General features: G+C 44.5%; 1 protein-coding gene across 1 annotated transcript in view; it reads left to right on the top strand.

The window, feature by feature from the left end:
- Positions 1–23715, top strand: part of LOC149273580 (protein kinase C eta type-like) — a 52353-nt gene that overhangs the window by 18375 nt on the left and 10263 nt on the right. The window contains exons 8-11 of the mRNA XM_089506147.1: positions 953–1081; positions 2598–2771; positions 7478–7481; positions 15155–15305. Of these exons, the coding sequence (XP_089362273.1) occupies positions 953–1081; positions 2598–2771; positions 7478–7481; positions 15155–15305 (458 nt within the window). The remainder of the gene's footprint in view (positions 1–952; positions 1082–2597; positions 2772–7477; positions 7482–15154; positions 15306–23715) is intronic.

Below are 23715 nucleotides of genomic sequence, written 5' to 3'. Positions count from 1 at the left end.
TAAAAGGCATTGTATAGAGCACTCTGCCTCCAGAAATGCCTTATACCCCTATATGCCACTCTGGCATTTAGGGGGTTAAAATGCATATTATGGGGCAGAGTGGCATATAGGTGTATAAGGCATTTCAGGAGGCAGAGTGCTCTATTAAATGCCCCCTTAACGCCACTCCAGAAATGCCCTATGCCCCCATTTAACACACACACACACACACACACACACACACCCTATACCCCCATTTAACTAACACACACACACACACACTCTCCCCTCCCCTCCCCTCTCAGCCCTCTCTTACCGGTGCTTCCAGCCGGGGCAGCGGGTTGACGTCGCCTTCTGCTGCAGCCGGAAGGAGGTGGAGTTGGCAGCGGGGGTTGTCTGCGTCCGTCGCGTATACTTTCCCCGGCTGTCAGAGATCAGAGTTCCCCGCACCGGTGCGGGGAACTCTGATCTCTGACAGTCGGGGAAGGTTTGCGCGACGGACGCAGACAACCCCCGCTGCTAGCCACACCTCCTTCCGGCTGCAGCGGACGTTGTCTACGCGGATCGCGTAGACGTCAACCCGCTGCCCCGGCAATACAGCAGGAAGCACCGGTAAGTGTGTATGATGGGGGGGGGGGGGTGAGACAGGAGGATCCAGGTCCCCTGCAGCGGTGCGGGGGATCTGGATCTTAGTCTCCTAATCAGACTCTATTTGAGGTCTGATTAGAAGACGACCCCGATTAGAAGACGAGGGGTATTTTTCAGAGCATTTGCTCTGAAAAAAACCTCGTCTTATAATCGAGCAAATACGGTAATAATCGGCAGGTGCAAGCGCATGTTCGGATATGTCCCGACTTCCCCCTCTAGCCCTATATTGTTATATCCAATATTAAGACCTGGAAAGAGAGCACATGTTTATTTTTCTAGTTAACAAAAAGTTGTGCATTAACGTTTCTAATTTTTTTCTTCAAAGCATTCGGACTCCACCTCGACGAGATCGGACTGCGACAGCGATACTCAATCAAACTTGTCGTCTCATTTTAAATTTGGATTTGATGATTTCACGTTTCTTCGTGTTCTGGGGAAAGGCAGCTTTGGAAAAGTTTGTATATTCCCATTTTTTCTTTTAACAAAACATTCTATAGGTGTTTGGAACCTGTGGGGGTGGGGGTGGGGTAAAATTATATATTAATATATAGTCTCCTTATTTATATTTCTATATGTTTAACAGAGGCATATACCTTGTAAGCCAATAGATCGCTCTTCCTCTTATTGTGGAACTACAATTCCCATAATCCTCCAACAGAGATTGGCCAATCGGAAGCTAGTCAAGCAGTTTATTTATCGTTTATATTTCATTAACCCACCGCGTAATAATTCAGTTCTTTAAGTTATCTGATTTCTTGTTTCTTTGTGTATTTTCACGTCCTCAATTTCATTTTATCGTTTATGAAATACCAATTAACCAGAGTCGCCTTTTAACCCCTTAATGGCAAAGCCCGTACATTGCGGGCTCAAAATGCATTGTTTTCAATGGGTTTTGGGACCGCCCATTGTCCTTAAGGGGTTAAGAAATTGAAAAAAATTGTCCGTTTACCATGAAATTTTCCGAACCACAAGTATAAAGTATAATAGCTTCGGAGTATTTGGCGTCAGAGAAAATACGATATTTTGCAGATAATTAGCATGAATTAATCCCGTTTCAGTTCCTGTTGGGTGATATTGAGAGGTTAACCCACAAAACTTTACCCTGAATTAGATTTTAATATAACCGGAGACCTCACGCCCGGAATGTGGAGTCCTCTTCTTGTAACGCTGCTCGTCTTTTGGAAGCTCGTCTGTTACATATGTGACCACGAGCTGCCGAAGCCCAGAAGGCTCATGAGGTCCATTCCAAAGGCGAAGCTCTTCTTCAGGATCTTCACTGAGCGTAGCAGATGTCGGAGGAACGCTTTGAATTAAACAAAACTGAGAACGCAGAATAGCGAAACTCCGGCTTTACGTTATCTCAGTGAAACTGAAAATAAAAAAAAAAGTAGGTCATCGTTACCAATGTTTCAAAAGCAGACAGCCATCTGCGTAGTTATAGGACTCTTATAGGTGCGTTGGTTTTTTCGACGGTTCTTGCTGGTCTTTTTTTGGATCATAAATCATATTCTCTGCTCCAGCTTTCATAATTCTCATCGTGGAGTCCTTGATAGACATCTTGGGTCCCCTTTTTGTCCATGACATCATACCCTTCCATCATTTCAGTTGCCTTATTTTATCTGGAATAGCTCAGACCAAGGGGCAGCGCAGTCTTGGCACGATTTAGGAAGCACACAAAAAGCCTTATCTGACAACCATTAACAGTAAGAACCAGCAAAAAACGATATAAACTAGCATTCATTTCATAAACCAACATAAAAGTCTGCCTTATGGGATTCCCAAAGTCTATGAACCCATCTAGTAAAATGTAAATTCTATCGTGGTCCTATATAAATATATATTTGCAACCCATTTTCTGTCCTTCGTGACCTCGTACATTCATCGCTCGTACGCCCAAATCACTACAGAGTCTCTTCTTGCTCTTACAGACCTGAAGATTATTTGTGTTTTGGGGTTTGTTTGTTTCTTAGGTCTTGCTGGCCAGATCGAGGGACACGGACAATCTTTACGCCGTGAAAGTTCTCAAGAAGGACGTGATTCTTCAGGACGATGATGTTGAGTGTACGATGACCGAGAAGCGCATCCTCTCCTTGGCTTGTAACCATCCCTTCCTCACCCAGCTGTTCTGCTGCTTCCAAACTCAGGTGAGACCGAGGAGAATCGTTGATAGAGATTGAATTTTTTACACACTTTATGGTCGTACAAATCATGGTTTGGGGGGCAAAACTCATGAAAAATGTTTCCCTTCTGCTTTAATGAGCACAACAGCTGTTAAAACAGAGTCTGAGAGGGAAACATACACATGACCTCAATGGCCTTGATGATGTCACTGGTTTCTGTAACAATGAGATCATTGATAGGAGTGCATTCTTGTGAATGTCCAGCAGGGGGCAGTAAGATGATTTTGAATGTCAAGAAACTGCAAGTAAAGTTCAAACAAACTCAAGTATGATTCAAAATATATAAAAGGAACATTTAACGACCCCATGCAGAATGTCTGATCTCCTAACTGGGACCCCACTAACCAAAACCTGAGGTCTTTAAAGGGTCTCCACCGCCGGGGACGTTTGTCGAGCCGGCCCTTTCATTGTGTGCAGGGAGACCACATCTACTGCGCTGCAAATGGCTTGGGGGCAGGGAAAGGGGCAAATGCATCTGGCAGGGGCAGATTCTGCAAAGTTTGCAAGGGGGGGGCACCACCAACATTTTAAGTGCATATGATGGCTGGAGTGTCCCTTTAACTACAGCTCTCACCACCCTCAGCCAGTGAAAGATGAGATGCGCATTCTGCGATTTGAACTCTGCTCTACAAAACACTCACGAGTGCCAGATTTAGCCCGTAGCGTTTCATCCCCCTCGCTCCTTCGCTTGTTGCGGGCTCTTTACGGAGTAATTATACACCACGACCGGTGCACCCTTTCCACGAGTGACCTCTCTCCGGTTTCCCGACGCATTCTTTGCCTCCGCAGGAGAGTTCTCTGTGTTCTGTGCTCGGCGTGTGATTACAATGTATCATACGGGACCGGGAACCACATGTGAGCCGGAGCCCTGCCAGTAATGTTTGCCGTGCTTCGGATTTCAAACTTTGACCTCCTTGGCACCTTTTGACATTAAACACATTGACCTCTGTCACAGGGTCAGGCTAACAGGCTATTATTTTCATGTTAAGTTAGCCGGGTCATGGAGCGTTTTTGTGTTCAGTTTGTGATACCATGACCATGGTTTATTGTGTATTCGGCCCAGAGACTGATGTGGCTGCAGCTCCAGCCTTCAAAGAGACGATCGGATAATCTGGCTGGGGCTCTTAATCAGCCAGCACAGCCCTGACTGCCCAGACGGCACCCGCACTACAGGGGGGATAACACAGGTGGGGGAACCCATTGTATTCTGTAATCCCCTCACCTGATACATCCCCTGTATACTGATGGGATGTGGCTGATGGGATTGGGGGCTGGGTTTTGTGTTTATTGAATTAAGGATCTATATAAGTTTGGTTTGTTGTGTAATAAAGAGTTCTTCTTCTGGTTTTACTGCGAATGGTGGTCTGGATGATCCGTGGATAGCTGAGTGCTATCCGTATGAGGGACTGACTGGTGATTCCTCAGCCCTCAAACAGGGGGACCCAGCCTTGGGTACGGTGACCCTGTAACATTGGCTGGCAGCGGTGGGACGAATCCCACAATTTGGGTGAAGTTCAAACCATCAGCCGGGACCCTGACCGCAGATATATGGAGCGGATCTACAACAGCCTAAGACGGGAGACGCTGAAAGATCTACTAGAAGCTCAGGGTCGGTCAACCAGTGGAAAGACTAAGGCTACCTTGATAGCGGAGCTAAGAGAAATGGATCAGTCTCAAGATGCCAGGGAAGAGAGCCTCGGACTGAGCACTCTGCAGAAAAATATCCAGTGGCATCTGTCTCTGTACCCCGGAGGAGCAACGCCGGAGCAAGTGACGGCAGTCATTGAGTTATGCCACCGGGAGCAGAGCCAGAGAGGATCCGTATCCCCCAGCCTAGGGGAACAGACAGCCAAAATACCATACCAGGCGATCCAGCCCTTCAGAGACCCTGAGGACGAGATAGACCAGTACCTGGAGGTCTTTGAGAGACAGTGCCTTACCCTGCAATTGGAGCCGAACAAATGGGTGCCGCTCTTGGTGAGTAAACTCACAGGCCGGGCTAGGACAGCATTTGAGTCCATGCCCACCGAGGACTGCCAAGACTATGGGAGGGTCAAGGAACGGTTATTGGCCCGCTTCGGAGTCACCCCAGAGGCACACAGGGTGAAATTCCGCAGCCTGCGGAGATCCGAAGGGCAGTCGTTAGGAGAGTGGACCCACCGCATGAGACGGGCAGCTGAAGGTTGGATTCGAGGACACCATGCCAGCACCGTCGAGGAGGTGACACAACTCATCCTCCTGGAACAATTCTACAAGTATGCGCCCCCAGCTGTGTCTGAATGGGTAAGGGACAGAAAACCCCTCACAGTAGATGAAGCTGCGGTTCTGGGGGATGAATATCTTGACTCACGGCGCACTTCTCATATAGATATGAACAGAAGAGGCCAACCTGTAACTTCCCAGATCCGCCCTGTCTATCCGTCCCGGAACCCACCAATGACGGTTACATCGACATACCCAGCTCGCCCGGTGCTCTATAATGCATCCCAGGGGGCACGCCCGCCCTACCACAGTCCAAGTCAAGGGACCCGAGGATTGCCACCTCGGCTACAGCGTCTGGAGGGCAGGACCTGCTTCCGATGCGGGCAGGTAGGACACCTACAAACTGCCTGTCCTACTGCTACACGACCCACTGTAACCATCCCGGGGCAGTCTGCCCCACCAACGGCGTATTGTCTGGGCAATGAGGAGGACTTTGGTGTACTACATGAGGTAGACCCGGTCCGGGCTGCTGCAGGAGATAACCGAGCTCACCACCGACAAGAGGTCTGGGTCAACGGCCAATATGCCCAAGGACTCCGTGACAGTGGGGCTACCATTACGCTGGTAAAACCCAGCCTTGTCCCCTCGTCTGCTTATCTACCTAAAGCCGTAGCAGTCAGAGTGGCCGGAGGACATGTCCATAGGATACCGACAGCCCGGGTACAACTTGATTGGGGCACTGGGACACGTACTGTGGATGTGGGACTCATGTCCGAACTCCCAGCGGAAGTGCTGCTGGCTAACGACCTGGGACACTTAACCTCTGCCTACACCGAGACCCTTAAACCAGAGGTCTGCAATGCGATAACTCGCCAACAGAGCCAGAGGGAAGGAAGGTCACTTGAGGAGGAGACCCAGGTAAACCTAGACCATGCCCCTGACAATACCCCCCCTGAAGATGTGCAGAATGGTGACGGGAACCAGAGCCCCGACCTACCCACCCCAAGTAGCCCTGACGGAATTCCCTATACCCCTACCAGCCCTTGGGCTAATGCAGCTGAATTCCGTCATGAGTCTATTACCGATCCTACCCTGGCAAGGTATCGGGAGAGAGCTGGGGCTGAGCCAGAGGGACAGGCTGGTGATCGAATCATATGGAGCCAGGGGTTGATGTACCGTCTCACAGAGGGCCAGAAAGAGACTAAGGTGCCCAAACGGCAGCTGGTTGTACCCCAGAAATATCGGGCTACACTACTACGAGTAAGCCACGATATACCCCTGGCTGGCCACCTTGGCAGAGACCGCACGATCACCCGCCTAACCCGCAATTTCTTCTGGCCAGGTCTTACCTCAGATGTGGTGCGCTACCTGCGTACCTGTGATGCATGTCAGCGAGCCGGGAAGCGTGGAGACCATCCCAAAGCCCCGCTACACCCCCTACCTATCATTGGGGAGCCCTTCAGTAGGGTAGCGGTAGACATCGTAGGTCCCCTACCCCGACCAAGTGCCTCCGGGAAAAGATACATACTGACGCTAGTAGACTTTGCCACTCGGTACCCTGAAGCCGTTCCCCTCGCTAATGTTACCGCTCGCACAGTGGCTGATGCCCTGATGAGTATATTTTCGAGAGTAGGGCTACCCCGAGAGGTATTCTCGGATCATGGGTCGCAGTTCTGCGCAGAACTCACCCGGCAGGTCTGGGATCTATGTGGGATCCGAACCCTGCGCAGTGCCCCCTACCACCCCCAGTCCAATGGTCTATGTGAACGCTTTAACGGGACATTGAAACAAATGCTCCGGACATTTGCGGTCACATACCGGGACTGGGAGAAATTCCTGCCGCACCTCCTGTTTGCATACCGGGAGGTGCCCCAGGAGTCTACTGGGTTCTCACCCTTCGAATTACTTTTTGGGAGACGTGTAAGGGGACCCTTAGATTTAGTCAAGGATCACTGGGAGGGGGCTGAAAAAGAAGGGACCCCCCTACTGGAGTACGTCCTGAAGCTTAGGGACCGGTTGACGGAGCTCACTGCCTCGGTGGCAGAGAGTCTGCGATCAGCCCAGGGTAGGCAGAAGGGTTGGTATGACCGTACCGCTCGGAGCCGTACCCTGATGGTAGGGCAGAAAGTGTTGGTCTTGAAGCCAGAAAAAACAGATAAGCTCCAGGCCGCCTGGAAGGGACCTTATCTGGTGGTGAAGCGGCTCTGCGACACCACGTACCTGGTCGCCAAGTGTTCAGATGAAAGGATCCAACGAACCTTTCATGTGAACATGTTGAAAGCGTATCAGGAAAGACTAGAGGATATAGCGGCCATATGTGCCCCAGCCGCGGACGACCCAGAGAGTCTACCGCTCCCAGAACTACCACGACAGGGCGAACCCCCTGTAGGCCCAGAGGGAGTAAAAGTGTCCGAGCAGCTGGAAGCCACCCAGCAAGAGCAAGTTAGAGCCATGCTGGACCAGCATAGGACCGTGTTCTCCCTACTCCCAGGGTGCACCTCGCTCACGGTACACCGAGTCGAGACTCCAGGGCATTCACCCCTTAGACAGGCAGCCTATAGGGTACCAGAGGCAGTCAGGGCAGAAATGCGGACTGAGATAGGAGAGATGCTAGACATGGGGGTCATCGAGCCATCTAGGAGCCCCTGGGCATCTCCAGTTGTATTAGTCCCTAAGAAGGACGGGACTACCCGCTTCTGTGTGGACTATCGGAAGCTCAATGACCGGACCACGACAGACGCCTACCCCATGCCCCGGGTCGATGAGCTATTAGACCGCATCGCCCGGGGGAACTTCCTTACTACCTTAGATCTCTGTAAGGGGTATTGGCAAATTCCGCTGGACTCGGACACAGTTCTGAAGTCGGCATTCATCACTCCCTTCGGCTTGTACCAGTTTAAGGTCATGCCGTTTGGGATGAAGAATGCTCCGGCAACCTTCCAGCGGATGATAGATCGACTCCTCGACGGCCTCCAGGACTATGCATGTGCATACCTGGATGACATTGCAATCTATAGCGATACTTGGGAGGACCATCTGGTTCATCTGGGCATCGTACTAGACCGTATACAGGCAGGCGGACTGACCCTCAAACCCGACAAATGTGTGATAGGGGTATCCGAGGTCCCATACCTGGGTCACCGAGTGGGCAGAGGGATGCAACGCCCTGAGCCTGCTAAGATAGAGGCGGTAGTCCGCTGGCCGACTCCACGTACAAAGACCCAGGTGTTAGCTTTCCTAGGCACCGCCGGGTACTATCGGAAATTTGTAGCCGATTACAGCTCCATAGCAAAGCCCCTGACGGACTTGACTAAAAAGAATCTCCCCAAGCAAGTCCTGTGGTCTCCAGAGTGTGAAACAGCATTCCAGACCCTGAAAGCTGCACTTGTCACCGCACCTGTCCTAGCTGCTCCTGATCCCTCTAAACGCTTTTCTGTACACACAGATGCCTCTGCTTTTGGATTGGGAGCCGTGCTAAGTCAAGTAGGGTCCGATGGCAGTGAGCACCCCGTAGCTTACATCAGTCGTAAGCTACTACCCCGGGAGGTCGCATATGCCGCCGTGGAGAAAGAATGTTTAGCTCTGGTCTGGGCCCTCAAGAAATTTCAGCCCTATCTCTATGGACGCTCCTTCACCGTGCTCACGGACCACAATCCTCTAGTTTGGCTCCATCGTGTAGCTGGGGACAATGGGCGACTGTTGCGATGGAGCCTGGCCCTGCAGCCATATGACTTTAAGGTCCAATACCGGCCGGGTAAGCAGAATGGGAACGCTGATGGCTTATCCCGACAATCAGACCTGGGTGTGTGAACTGTGTCATCTCGGACAGCCTCCAACCGACCCGGGTGGATCTCGTTGGGTCTGCCGGACCGTTGGTCAAGGGGGAGAAATGTCACAGGGTCAGGCTAACAGGCTATTATTTTCATGTTAAGTTAGCCGGGTCATGGAGCGTTTTTGTGTTCAGTTTGTGATACCATGACCATGGTTTATTGTGTATTCGGCCCAGAGACTGATGTGGCTGCAGCTCCAGCCTTCAAAGAGACGATCGGATAATCTGGCTGGGGCTCTTAATCAGCCAGCACAGCCCTGACTGCCCAGACGGCACCCGCACTACAGGGGGGATAACACAGGTGGGGGAACCCATTGTATTCTGTAATCCCCTCACCTGATACATCCCCTGTATACTGATGGGATGTGGCTGATGGGATTGGGGGCTGGGTTTTGTGTTTATTGAATTAAGGATCTATATAAGTTTGGTTTGTTGTGTAATAAAGAGTTCTTCTTCTGGTTTTACTGCGAATGGTGGTCTGGATGATCCGTGGATAGCTGAGTGCTATCCGTATGAGGGACTGACTGGTGATTCCTCAGCCCTCAAACAGGGGGACCCAGCCTTGGGTACGGTGACCCTGTAACAACCTCGGACCCAGAACGTGTATCGATCCGTTCAAAAGGTCAGCTAAGGCCACCCCTTAACATGGTTATGGTATAAAATTAGCGCTATGTGAAACCGAGAGCTCTTCTCGGCTCCCAAACTGGTTTCATGTCAGCCCTGTTTAACGATGACGTATTTTAAAGGCGCGATCTTTGTCTGGTGTATTATGTTAAAAGACAAACCGCGTGCGAACCCCATCGCTGTATGCAGTAATATAACCCCCAGCACTGTATACAGTAATATAACCCCCAGCGCTGTATACAGTAATATAACCCCCCAGCGCTGTATACAGTAATATAACCCCCAGCGCTGTATACAGTAATATAACCCCCCAGCGCTGTATACAGTAATATAACCCCCCAGCGCTGTATACAGTAATATAACCCCCAGCACTGTATACAGTAATATAATCCCCCAGCGCTGTATACAGTAATATAATCCCCCAGCGCTGTATACAGTAATATAACCCCCCAGCGCTGTATACAGTAATATAACCCCCAGCGCTGTATACAGTAATATAACCCCCAGCGCTGTATACCGTAATATAACCCCCCAGCACTGTATACAGTAATATAACCCCCCCAGCGCTGTATACAGTAATATAACCCCCCCAGCGCTGTATACAGTAATATAACCCCCCCAGCGCTGTATACAGTAATATAACCCCCAGCGCTGTATATAGTAATATAACCCCCAGCACTGTATACAGTAATATAACCCCCCGGCGATGTATACAGTAATATAACCCCCAGCGCTGTATACAGTAATATAACCCCCCAGCGCTGTATACAGTAATATAACCCCCAGCGCTGTATACAGTAATATAACCCCCCAGTGCTGTATACAGTAATATAACCCCCAGCACTGTATACAGTAATAACCCCCCCAGCACTGTATACAGTAATATAACCCCCCCAGCGCTGTATACAGTAATATAACCCCCCCAGCGCTGTATACAGTAATATAACCCCCAGCGCTGTATATAGTAATATAACCCCCAGCACTGTATACAGTAATATAACCCCCCGGCGATGTATACAGTAATATAACCCCCAGCGCTGTATACAGTAATATAACCCCCCAGCGCTGTATACAGTAATATAACCCCCAGCGCTGTATACAGTAATATAACCCCCCAGCGCTGTATACAGTAATATAACCCCCAGCACTGTATACAGTAATAACCCCCCCCAGCACTGTATACAGTAATATAACCCCCCAGCGCTGTATACTACAACTGTTTTAAACTTATTTTTAATCTGGTAGGTGGTGGGGGGTCCCCATTAAGGCACCCTTAAATGTCAGGGTGTTCAGGGGAAATCCGCAAAGTGTTAACAGTTTCAGTACTGGATTTCTCGCATGCTCTCGTAGACACGGAGGTTGTAAGATCTCACGCACTCCGCTGGTATCTAGAAGAGTAGCGACTTGGCCGAGTTGCACCCTCAGCGCTGCTTGAAGACGTGCCTGAAAATAGAGAGCCGAGTACGTTGCCCCTTTGATGTTCTTTTTCTTCCTCTTAGTAATTAACTCTCCAAGATTTTAAAATGAGCTCAAGATGTATGAATATTTGGGCATAAATGTACCCAGAAGCCAATGGACGGCCACCTGCGCTGGTTTAACCCTAAAATAGCTTTAGTAAGTCATTTCTCGGGTTACTTGTGAAGATGTTGGCTCGGTGGTTCGGGCTCCGCATGTGGGGCTTTCTGTGAAACGTCTCGTGAAATCAGATTTCCTGTTGATTCATCCGATTGTTGTCTGCACAGCCGAGAAAGTGAAAAAAATATGTATTTCCGGGCTTCAATAACACGACGACATAAAACTTCATCAGATAAAAGGTTCAATTAATTTATATGACGGTTACTGTATTTTTCCAACCTAAAATGAGTGTGTGTGTATAAATGTGTGTGTGTATAAATGTGTGTGTGTATAAATGTGTGTGTGTGTATAAATGTGTGTGTGTGTATAAATGTGTGTGTATATGTATAAATGCGTGTGTGTGTATAAATGTGTGTGTGTGTATAAATGTGTGTGTGTGTATAAATGTGTGTGTGTGTATAAATGTGTATGTGTGTGTATGTGTAAATGTGTGTGTGTATGTATAAATGTGTGTGTGTATGTGTAAATGTGTGTGTGTGTATAAATGTGTGTGTGTGTGTGTATAAATGTGTGTGTGTATGTATAAATGCGTGTGTGTATAAATGTGTGTGTATAAATATGTGTGTGTATAAATGTGTGTGTTTGTATGTATAAATGCGTGTGTGTATATATATATATTGTATCTCTCACTATGCCACATTGTATCAAAAGCCTTTAACGTAAGTGAAACATTCCAAAATCACAGAGCGAAAACTCATACAAATGGCTGATATGCAGCTGCCTGAAAACATTTTGGGGCAGAAAAACTGCAAATTCTTCTTTTAAAGGAATACAATGTAATCCATACATGTGTTTGCCAATATTCCTGCAAGTGTAAAGAACGCCACCTTCTAACCTCCTCTGCGAACACATAGGGAAGTAATTCCGTTTATATTGTTTATAACTTTTTTGTTTTGCATGTTTTATAGCTTTATTAGCGCTCTGTCCCAATTGTTTGCAGTATTATATTGATGTATAAATACTCCTGGGTTTCCCTGGGCCGGTCAGGGGCAGAAGGGGGTATTTTTACACCTTCGGAATGTAAGGTGGTGATTGAAATGTTATATGTTGAGTCAGATGGTGTTTGGCATGAACTTGTGTGAACTCTTATACTATACATGTAACTTACTGTGTTCACGGAGGCAACGCGTGTTTTCTGGGGTTCAGCCTTGGCGTCCAAAACACACATGGTTAGGTTTCTATCCTGTATTCTATCCAGAATCCCCCCCCCCCCTTATGAGACCAGCTGCACTCTGATGACCTCTTTATTAATAGGACTGTGCAAAGAACAAGCGCTTATCCTTCAGACATAATCAAAAATATTTTTCACTTAAAGCAGCAAAAAGGGTTCTTTACAGTAAGAGCTGAAAAGATGGTGAATCCGCTTCCCACAGAATATATAATATATAATATGAGGAATACACAGGGATATAACGGGTTATAAGGACGGGATTAGTTATACGGGGGAGAGTATATAATATGAGGAATATACAGGATATAACGGGTTATAAGGACGGGATTAGTTATACGGGCCGGAGAGTATATAATATGAGGAATACACAGGGATATAACGGGTTATAAGGACGGGATTAGTTATATGGCCGGAGAGTATATAATATATAATATGAGGAATATACAGGGATATAACGGGTTATAAGGACGGGATTAGTTATACGGGGGGGGAGAGCATATAATATATAATATGAGGAATATACGGGGATATAACGGGTTATAAGGACGGGATTAGTTATACGGCCGGAGAGTATATAATACGAGGAATATACAGGATATAACGGGTTATAAGGACGGGATTAGTTATACGGCCGGAGAGTATATAATATATAATATGAGGAATATACAGGGATATAACGGGTTATAAGGACGGTATTAGTTATACGGCCGGAGAGTATATAATATATAATATGAGGAATATACAGGATATAACGGGTTATAAGGACGGGATTAGTTATATGGCCGGAGAGTATATAATATATAATATGAGGAATATACAGGATATAACGGGTTAAAAGGACGGGATTAGTTATACGGGGAAGGGTATATAATATATAATATGAGGAATATACAGGGATATAACTGGTTATAAGGACGGGATTAGTTATACGGCCGGAGAGTATATAATATATAATATGAGGAATATACAGGATATAATGGGTTATAAGGACGGGATTAGTTATACGGCCGGAGAGTATATAATATATAATATGAGGAATACACAGGATATAACTGGTTATAAGGACGGGATTAGTTATACGGCCGGAGAGTATATAATATATAATATGAGGAATATACAGGATATAACGGGTTATAAGGACGGGATTAGTTATATGGCCGGAGAGTATATAATATATAATATGAGGAATATACAGGATATAACGGGTTATAAGGACGGATTAGTTATACGGCCAGAGAGTATATAATATATAATATGAGGAATATACAGGATATAACGGGTTATAAGGACGGGATTAGTTATATGGCCGGAGAGTATATAATATATAATATGAGGAATATACAGGGATATAACAGGTTATAAGGATGGGATTAGTTATATGGCCGGAGAGTATATAATATATAATATGAGGAATATACAGGGATATAACGGGTTATAAAGACGGGATTAGTTATATGGGCCGGAGAGTATATAATATATAATATGAGGAATATACAGGGATATAACGGGTTATGACGGGATTAGTTATACTGGGGGGAAGGGTATATAATATATAATATGAGGAATATACAGGGATATAACGGGTTATAAGGACGGGATTAGTTATACGGCCGGAGAGTATATATATATATATAATATGAGGGATATACAGGGATATAACAGGTTATAAGGACGGGATTAGTTATACTGGGGGAAGGGTATATAATATATAATATGAGGAATATACAGGGATATAACGGGTTATAAGGACGGGATTAGTTATACTGGGGGGAAGGGTATATAATATATAATATGAGGAATATACAGGGATATAACGGGTTATAAGGACGGGATTAGTTATACGGCCGGAGAGTATATAATATATAATATGAGGAATATACAGGATATAACGGGTTATAAGGACGGGATTAGTTATACGGCCGGAGAGTATATAATATATAATATGAGGAATATACAGGGATATAACGGGTTATAAGGACGGGATTAGTTATACGGGGGAGAGTATATAATATATAATATGAGGAATATACAGGGATATAACAGGTTATAAGGGCGGGATTAGTTACACGGCCAGAGAGTATATAATATATAATATGAGGAATATATAACGGGTTATAAGGACGGGATTAGTTATAGGGGATGGAGAGTATATAATATATAATATGAGGAATATACAGGGATATAACGGGTTATAAGGACGGGATTAGTTATACGGCCGGAGAGTATATAATATATAATATGAGGAATATACAGGGATATAACGGGTTATAAGGACGGGATTAGTTATACGGCCAGAGAGTATATAATATATAATATGAGGAATATACAGGATATAACGGGTTATAAGGACGGGATTAGTTTTACGGCCGGAGAGTATATAATATATAATATGAGGAATATACAGGATATAACGGGTTATAAGGACGGGATTAGTTATACGGCCGGAGAGTATATAATATATAATATGAGGAATATACAGGGATATAACGGGTTATAAGGACGGGATTAGTTATACTGGGGGGAAGGGTATATAATATATAATATGAGGAATATACAGGGATATAACGGGTTATAAGGACGGGATTAGTTATACGACCGGAGAGTGTATAATATATAATATGAGGAATATATAACGGGTTATAAGGATGGGATTAGTTATACGGGGGGAGACTATATAATATATAATATGAGGAATATACAGGATATAACGGGTTATAAGGACGGGATTAGTTATACGGCCGGAGAGTATATAATATGGGGAATATACAGGATATAACGGGTTATAAGGACGGGATTAGTTATATAATATGTAATATGAGGAATAATTATAAGGACATGATTAGTTATACTGATTGCCCCCTCCACCTTTTTCTCCTTAAAGGACAGACTTTTTTTTCGTCATGGAGTTTGTGAACGGAGGCGACCTGATGTTCCACATTCAGAAATCCCGGCGATTTGACGAAAGCCGAGCCTGCTTCTACAGCGCGGAAATCACGCTGGCCCTCATGTTCCTCCATGATAACGGAGTCATCTACAGGTACGTTCTAAAGCGCCGCAGGGCAGAATATCGTATAATACATAATTACAGAGCATTTATTGAGGGCAAAATGAATTTAGCTTAAAGTTTGAGGGTGAGCAGAGATGCGTATGAAGATTTCAAACATTTAAAGTAAATAAATGTAAAAAAAAAAATAGATTTCTTGTAATATGACCTGAGTACCTATGTAATTACTCAGGTTCTCGGGTATCTGCTGTACCCTGTATTTCAAATAATTAGGTCTTTGCCAAAAAATAAATAAATAATAATTTGAATGTTGAGAAGCATAAGACACGTTGGAATGACTCACAGCATAGTCTTGCATTTTTATTTGTTAATTTATTGTATTTTTGCAATGACCCAAAAAATAAAATAAAAAAAAATAAAATGTAGATCTAAGCGGATCATGGAAAGTGGACATTCCAATACATAATAATTAAAAAAAAAAAATAAATAACCCCGACATCGTAGGTGCTGCCGTCACACCCAAAACACAATTTTATTTATTCCTTATTATTTTTATTATTATTATTTTTTTTATTTTTTTTTTAATTTGTGGAATATTTCCGTAAATGCTTTTAAAGAATGTGGAATTTTGGCTGACTGCATTTTTCCAGTTTTTTTTCTTTTAAATGTTTTAGTGCCGCGGGGCACCCGATGCGTTTCGTGACAATCTGTGTACAGTTTGCAAAGAAACTAAAGTTCAAAAGGATTAGCTGAGCAAGTCGCTCCAAACGAGTTGGGCGAGTCTCGTTATCCCGGGTTCACAACTCGGATTTTTTTTTTTTTTTAATGACAGTCCCATCACGTGAGAACGATACGCGAGCTGCTGTGGTGGCAGACAATGCATTCCTTAAAAGCTGCTGACTAACGCTAGACTTGGGATTTTTAATATTTTTTTGGACAAGTGGAGAACCAAATGTCTGATTTAATTGAATTTAATTATTTAAGGAGTGTTTTCGGTGAATAAGTCTCTTAAAACCTGACCGTCGGACCTGTCCTTGAGGGTGTTTATTCAGTCTGGGGCGTCCTATCCGTTCGTGGAGCGGTTCACGTTCGCATGTTCCTGCGTGGAAGTCTTCGGCATGGCATTAATCGTTTATTAATATTATTTATTGTGGTATATAGCGGCATCATATACCGTAGCGCTGTACAGTGGATATAACAAGTAGTATATAACATAGCAACAGAAACAACAGTTAAGGAGGACCCTTACAATCTAGAGATTTAAGATGAAATTAACTCTCCGTATGGAATCCAACCTATGGTTGGGCAAGATTTTCCCGTGAGCTGCCATGCATATCACACGATTTCCCCCCGTGGGACCGTTGAGTCCTGTGAAAGTTTGGCGGAATGAGGAATTCTGTTTAATAAAAGCCTCACGTCGGAACTTTGTGATCTTGAAACGTCTTGACGTGATGTTACGAGACGCGTGATGGAACTGGCCATGAGAACACGGTCTCTCCACCAAAGTTCCCCACTAACGTATCCTTGGGGTGAAAAGTGCCATTTTCCACCACTTTTAGAATAAAGGTCAATGTCTATTCCCACCCTCAATCTTAACCACTTTTGACCCCAAAACTGGGCCATTGAGCAACAGATACTCCATGCAGAAGAAGTCTTTTGGTTTCATGGTAGGTCATTCTGGCATCGAGAAGAAGACCTCCAAGGTTGGCCAGGAGGCAGCAAGCTACGAATGCAACCAGAGCTTTAGCTATCTGTCCCACCTTCTCCTTCGAGGAGCTTTTGACTTAAGTCCCTGCTGAGCTTACGTAGGACAGGACCTGGCATTACATCTTAAGCTTCGTTGTTTAAGAAGCAACCAAGTTCTTAATACTATTTTGCCGTGGCTTGTTCCATAATTCTTCTCCTTTTGTCTGGGCTTCCTGGCATGATAGTTCACGAAAGTTCAAACGTTAACGCGACTATCATCGCTTTGCTTTTACGAAACTCTCCAGAATGCTTTAATATTAAATTTTTAATCCCGACGCTGAGCATAAAATCACGTTATTTTTTTTTCCAGGATCTCAGCCGTCTTTTAATATGCATTGGAGGCTCAGCGCCACTGCACGCTCAAACAGCTTTTTTAATTAAAGGTTTATATAACTGTTCCCTGGAGGGTTTTTTAATGTACAGGATGCATATCATTCAGAAGCATCAAGTCTGAAGGATAGAAGTTGAATGAAAAATGGTTACATATTGGTGTAGAGCGCATTTGTTTCGCAGGTAAGGGGGGTCTTTAGGAACCTTTGAAGGTTCCATCAACACAATCGGCCTCTCTGTATCTGTTTCTCCCTGTCCAGAACTCATAAAGTCATTGGTTCTAAGTACAGTATCTCCTGCTGTGATTTCCTAGAATGGCCACGTGAGACATAGAACCCGCCGGCACATCGGCCCCATTCGGCCCCCGTCTAGTCTCCTGCTGTAAAGACTCAAACCTTAATCAGTCGTTGGTCTCGTCTTAGATTCAGGAGCCGTACGTCTATCCCATGCATGTTTAATACCCTCGCTGTATTACCCTCTACCACTTCTGCTGGGAGGCTGTTCCACGTATCTACCAACCTCTCAAAAAAGTAAACCTTCCTTACATTCTACTTAAGCCTCTGACCCTCTGTTCTAACTTTTCTCCTCCTCTGGAATAAACTTCTCTCCTTTACTTTCTGTATTTAAATGTCTCTCTCTCCTATCCCCCCTCTCTATTACAGTCTTTATTAACTCAATCAGGCCACCCGTCCCGATATCTAATGGAGAATAGGGAAACAGAATTTATCGAGAACAATAGTCCCTTCGCACGTTTCATGCCCAGTCTGATATTTTCCAGGGAAACGATCCGTACCAGAAATGACTAATTTCCTAACGAGAAAGATTGTTGATTAAGTGAAAGATGGTGATCAATATCGTAAAACGCGTCCAACTATAACACCGCATCCTCATTGTATGTATTTGCTTTATTACTTGTGTGATAAAAGAAACCTTAATATTAAACTGGGATCCAGAAGGTCCGTGTAATGACTTAAGACCCTTTAGAACATTCTAAGATGTCTTACTAATATTTCAACCTCTATCCGGGTCCAGCGGTCCATATAGGAGGTCTTTCCGGGGGCTCCTGTTATCCGAACTGGATCCCCACTTTCTATTGGGGGTAGATTGAGCGGTCGTGCGTTTAACAGAAGAAAAGTTTCCAAATAATTGTATCTTTTTTTCTTCTAGTAATGGTTATTTTTGCCATTTTTGTAAAAAAAAAAAAAAAAAAAGTTTGAGGAAGGAAAAAATGTCTTGTGGATTTGCTTTTTTTGAAGATTGTCATGGAATATTTTGATGTGACCACCTTCTCATAACCTCAACTGATCCCCATAAACCCCGGAATCTTACTGCTTAAAACAATGTAACGAGAAAAGATAAAAACGCTACGATGTCTTTCTCAGAATCAAAATGAAACTCTGTAGGTTGAACAGACTTTTCTTTTTTCGGCATTTGTCGTTATTACAGCTTAGTAGATCTTACCCCAATAACTTTTAGAAGATGTGGTTAGAGATGGAAAGCCCAGACTTCTTATGTGACTTTGTGCTGTATTGCGGGGTATTTGTGTAACTGAGGGGGGCATTTAGAAGAAGAATAATGGGGTTTATTGACCCCGTTTAATTTATAAAGCCGTTTCCTGCTGTTTCTATGCACATTATCGGGGCTTTTAGGGCTGTAGAACCCTGCGATACCCTCATACCCAGCAAACATTCTGACCTCCTAGAAAAGAGGGGGCATCGGGGGAGGAAAGAGGGGCATCGAGGGGGTGAGCGGCACAGGAGTTTGGCCCATCACTTCATTTTTTTAGAGTAAGATTTAAATCTATTTAAGTTGTGAATAAAAAAAAACCATGAAGACCCCAAGGATTCCAATAGTTTTGTGCGACTTGCCCATTAAGTCAAAGGGTGCCTGGCGAGGGGTGCGAAGGGCGCCTGGCGAGGGGTGCGAAGGGTGCCTGGCGAGGGGTGCGAAGGGTGCCTAGCGAGGGGTGCGAAGGGCGCCTGGCGAGGGGTGCGAAGGGTGCCTGGCGAGGGGTGCGAAGGGCGCCTGGCGAGGGGTGCGAAGGGCGCCTGGCGAGGGGTGCGAAGGGTGCCTGGTGAGGGGTGCGAAGGGTGCCTGGCGAAGGGCGCCTGGCGAGGAGTGCGAGGGGTGCGAAGGGCGCCTGGCGAGGGGTACGAAAGCCCCGAGCAGGAGGGGTGGGGCTTCTGCGTTGATAATGGACGCCCTGGACAATGTGTATTTGAATAGGGCGTCGGGCTGGTTTGTCCGGTATATCGGTGGAAAAACCGGACTAAGGGACATTCCACCCATCCCGCAGAATTAGCACAAAATACAGACTGAGCTAAAATCAGCAAAAATAAATCAGGAGGTTTTTTTTTTTTTAAAGGGACGCTGCAGCCGTCCTACGCTTTAATATCTGAGAGGTCCCTTTAAATGTTTGCGGTGTCCCCCCCCATTGCAAATACATGTGGGGGGGATTCTGAGATCAGATGCTCTACATTATTTAATGGCAAAAAAAGGACATGAGAGGGGCAGATGGGGCAGAAGTGAAAAATGAGATAAAACGGATACATTTTATCTCATGCAGTGAATCTTGGCCGATATATACGAGGATTGCTTTTCTGTTACTTGCAGTCCGTATTTAATTAAACTACATTTAGTTTTGTAGCGCCAGCAGATTCCGTAGCGCTTTACTTAATGTTTTTAATAATAATTTTTTTTTTAATTTTCTTTGTAATTGGGTGACTCCTCATGTCCTCGCACGTTATAGAAGAGGTCAGCGATTATGTACAAGTTTGCTTTAAGGTCAATAAATCAACCGTATCGTTTGTTTGATTTCTGTCTAGACAGAGTGAATCACAGCTCCCTCGCCGTGGTGCATCCAGGTGCATATAACAGTCTTAGGCAGCGCAGACGGCCGTCCGGTAACGTGACAGGCATTTAAAAAAGGCACTGGTTCCTTATCTTCTGACTGTCCTGATAAACTATCGACATAGGTGCTGACACGGCTTGAAAAACCAGATACATAGGATTCACCTCCGATCCATGAGATGTATCCGTGTAAAGATATAATAATAATAATTCTGTGCTTGAGTCACTAAACGGTAACTTGCTGATGAGATAGAAATGTTTCATAAATTACCCAAGAACAACTTTCCCCTTCTTGTAGGAGAACTCAGAAAATGTTCACTGCTTAGTGAATCATCCCCTGCAAATGCAATGGAAGTGTTTCTTGGTGCACAAATAGTTAATTGTGAATCATGATGTTGTGATCAAACACGATTCTTCACATGTTCAACGCATTGCTTAATAGAGGGAAAAAAATTCTCATTGAGTATAACCCCCCCAGCGCTGTATACTGTAATATAACCCCAGCGCTGTATACTGTAATATAACCCCAGCGCTGTATACAGTAATATAACCCCAGCGCTGTATACAGTAATATAACCCCCCAGCGCTGTATACAATAATATAACCCCCAGCGCTGTATACAGTAATATAACCCCCAGTGCTGTATACAGTAATATAACCCCCAGCGCTGTATACAGTAATATAACCCCCAGCGCTGTATACAGTAATATAACCCCCAGCGCTGTATACAGTAATATAATCCCCCAGCGCTGTATACAGTAATATAACCCCCAGCGCTGTATACAGTAATATAACCCCCAGCGCTGTATACAGTAATATAACCCCCCAGCGCTGTATACAGTAATATAACCCCCCGCGCTGTATACAGTAATAACCCCCAGCACTGTATACAGTAATATAACCCCCAGCACTGTATACAGTAATATAACCCCCCAGCGCTGTATACAGTAATATAACCCCCCGCGCTGTATACAGTAATAACCCCAGCGCTGTATACAGTAATAACCCCCAGCACTGTATACAGTAATATAACCCCCAGCGCTGTATACAGTAATATAACCCCCCCAGTGCTGTATACAGTAATATAACCCCCCAGCACTGTATACAGTAATATAACCCCCCGCGCTGTATACAGTAATAACCCCAGCGCTGTATACAGTAATAACCCCCAGCACTGTATACAGTAATATAACCCCCAGCACTGTATACAGTAAAAACCTGGTTTTATCTTATTTTGTTCCAATAAACTCCCTTTATCTGCAGTCCTGGAGGCCACCATTGTTGTCAGTCGTGTGATATTTTGGGTGACTTTCCCGGGTCAAACACCACACTGAGCTGATGCTTTACGGCAATGCTAATGAAGTCTGTTCCTCCATAGACTTCCTTATGTCCAAGAGTCCGACTAGGTAATTTAAACCGAGGCTTTCCAGTGTTTCCCACAGGCAGTGTGATACAAAGTGTAAATGCGCTAATTATTCTTTTGATGCAGTAAACTGTATACGTAAGAACTTGAAGTGATACGCGGTGACTGGACACCGTTACTAGTTTGTGCGGGGAACGTGTTTATTCACCCCTTCCCCTGTCTTGTGAGTAGTCCTGGCGCGGTGACAAGTTGCGTCATTGAGATAGAGTTGGCACCGAGATGTTTGACAAAGGGTAAGGAAGTTTCGTAAATTTTATTGTGCTGCGAAGATAAACGCCATTTGCAACACGTATTGGAAATCAGACTTTGTTATGAAGCCTTTGCCAGAAATTAGGGGAAGCAGAAAATAAAAAAAAACTTGTTTTTGCACAAACAGGAAAATTCTACGCATTCTGTACAAAGTCCGTCCCTGACGGTTTCCACCTTTGCCCCTTTGGAAGGAGCTCCTTGGAGACTCTGTTGTTAGTACATCGGAGCTCTGCACCAAAGGCCACAGAATCCTCAGTTAGTGATTACAGCACTAAGGACGACTACAGCATGAATATAAAAAGTAACAAGCGCCCAACTTCACAGATATTCCAAATCCCGGGCCACCTCCTTATCGATGTCATGAAAGTCAGCCCTCAGTCCGTGAGTCAGGCGGAACGAGAGGTCATAATGTTGGACCACGGGGTCAGGGGTTTTAGATGTAATGCATGGAAGTTTTGCTTTACTGAGAGGGTAGTGGATAAATGGCACAGCCTCCCAGACCTGGGTACTATTTTATCCTCAGTTTCCTGGGACACCTACAACCAACACTGGTATAAATAGTCCTTTTCCCCAGCTCCTTATGAAGCCCGCCGTTACTCTATCACGGTGGCTTTTCTCAGTAAATGAATTCCGGGGGAAAGCAGCAAAGCTATTTAAATAATTGTTACTGTATAGCTTGACGCTATCCACAGTCCGTCTGTAACGCTTTATTGTGTATTACAATGGGATTGTACGGTTTTAACGATCCAGTCATTTTGTTTAAATATACTATTATTATTTGTTGTTTTATATAGCGCCATCATATTCCGTAGCGCTGTACACTATTTAGTATCTGGCACACTCAGTATACAGATTTTTTTTTTTTCTATTTCATATTAGTATATTTATGTAGTTTTATTCATGGAGGATGCCAATTCTATCGTAAATTAAAAAGCGATGCTATACTGACAAGTCTTTTGTTATTATTATTATTATTATTATTATTATTATTATTAGTTCAAATTTAATTGATATATATTTATATTTTTTTAGAAAATACTTACAGCCCTACAGGTCTGAGTAAATATTTAATCGGCTGTTTCAAAACAGGTTACGGGAACCCAACCTTATGTCACGGCAATGACAATAAGCAGATAAGTCAAATAAAAGTATAACTTTATTACCATATAAGGTAATTAACGAGCAATGCGAGTTCAGATGCAGGCAAAGGCTGTTGGAGCTTGACCATAAACTTCATCTCACTGACAGTACAGGCTTCTATTTATTTTTCTGCCTTATTTTTTGATATGTAACACTCTTGTGTCTATTGTTATATATTATACATAAGCAGGGTTTATCCTGAATCTCACAGAATTTACCCCAGGATCAGGGTCCCGGGGTACTCTTCCCCCTGCTATATCACAGCTGGAGTCCCTTCATGGAGAGGGTCCCTGGCATTTATAATAGCACCAGAATTAATTCTCAGGGTGTAAGTAAGGGGGGTCCCTGTATTGATGTCCTGTCCGGGGTCCTGATCTATTTCTGATTTTGGATATTTAACAAGCTAGAAATCCAAAACGTTATATATTGCTTTCTAAGTGATTATTGTAGGGAACAGGGAGGGGGGGGGGGGAGATTTTTAGAATGATTCATCAAGAAACGCGTAAAAAAAAAAAGGAAAAAAAAATCGGTTTAGGAAAATGTGGTTTCAGTGTAATTTGTAATTTTAACATCATCTGCATTTTTGTCCACAATAAACATTGAAAATTCCGATGAGATAATTCCAAATGTAAGCAATTTAAGTTATTTTCTCAGAATGATGCCTACAATAATCAGAAATATATATAATAATAATAATAATAATAA

This window comes from Sceloporus occidentalis, unplaced genomic scaffold (genome assembly GCF_023333645.1).
Source record: "Sceloporus occidentalis isolate IW3139 unplaced genomic scaffold, rSceOcc1.0.p SCAF_366, whole genome shotgun sequence".
In the NCBI taxonomy this organism is placed as follows: Eukaryota; Metazoa; Chordata; class Lepidosauria; order Squamata; family Phrynosomatidae; genus Sceloporus; species Sceloporus occidentalis.
This window is presented reverse-complemented; position numbering and strand designations above follow the sequence as displayed.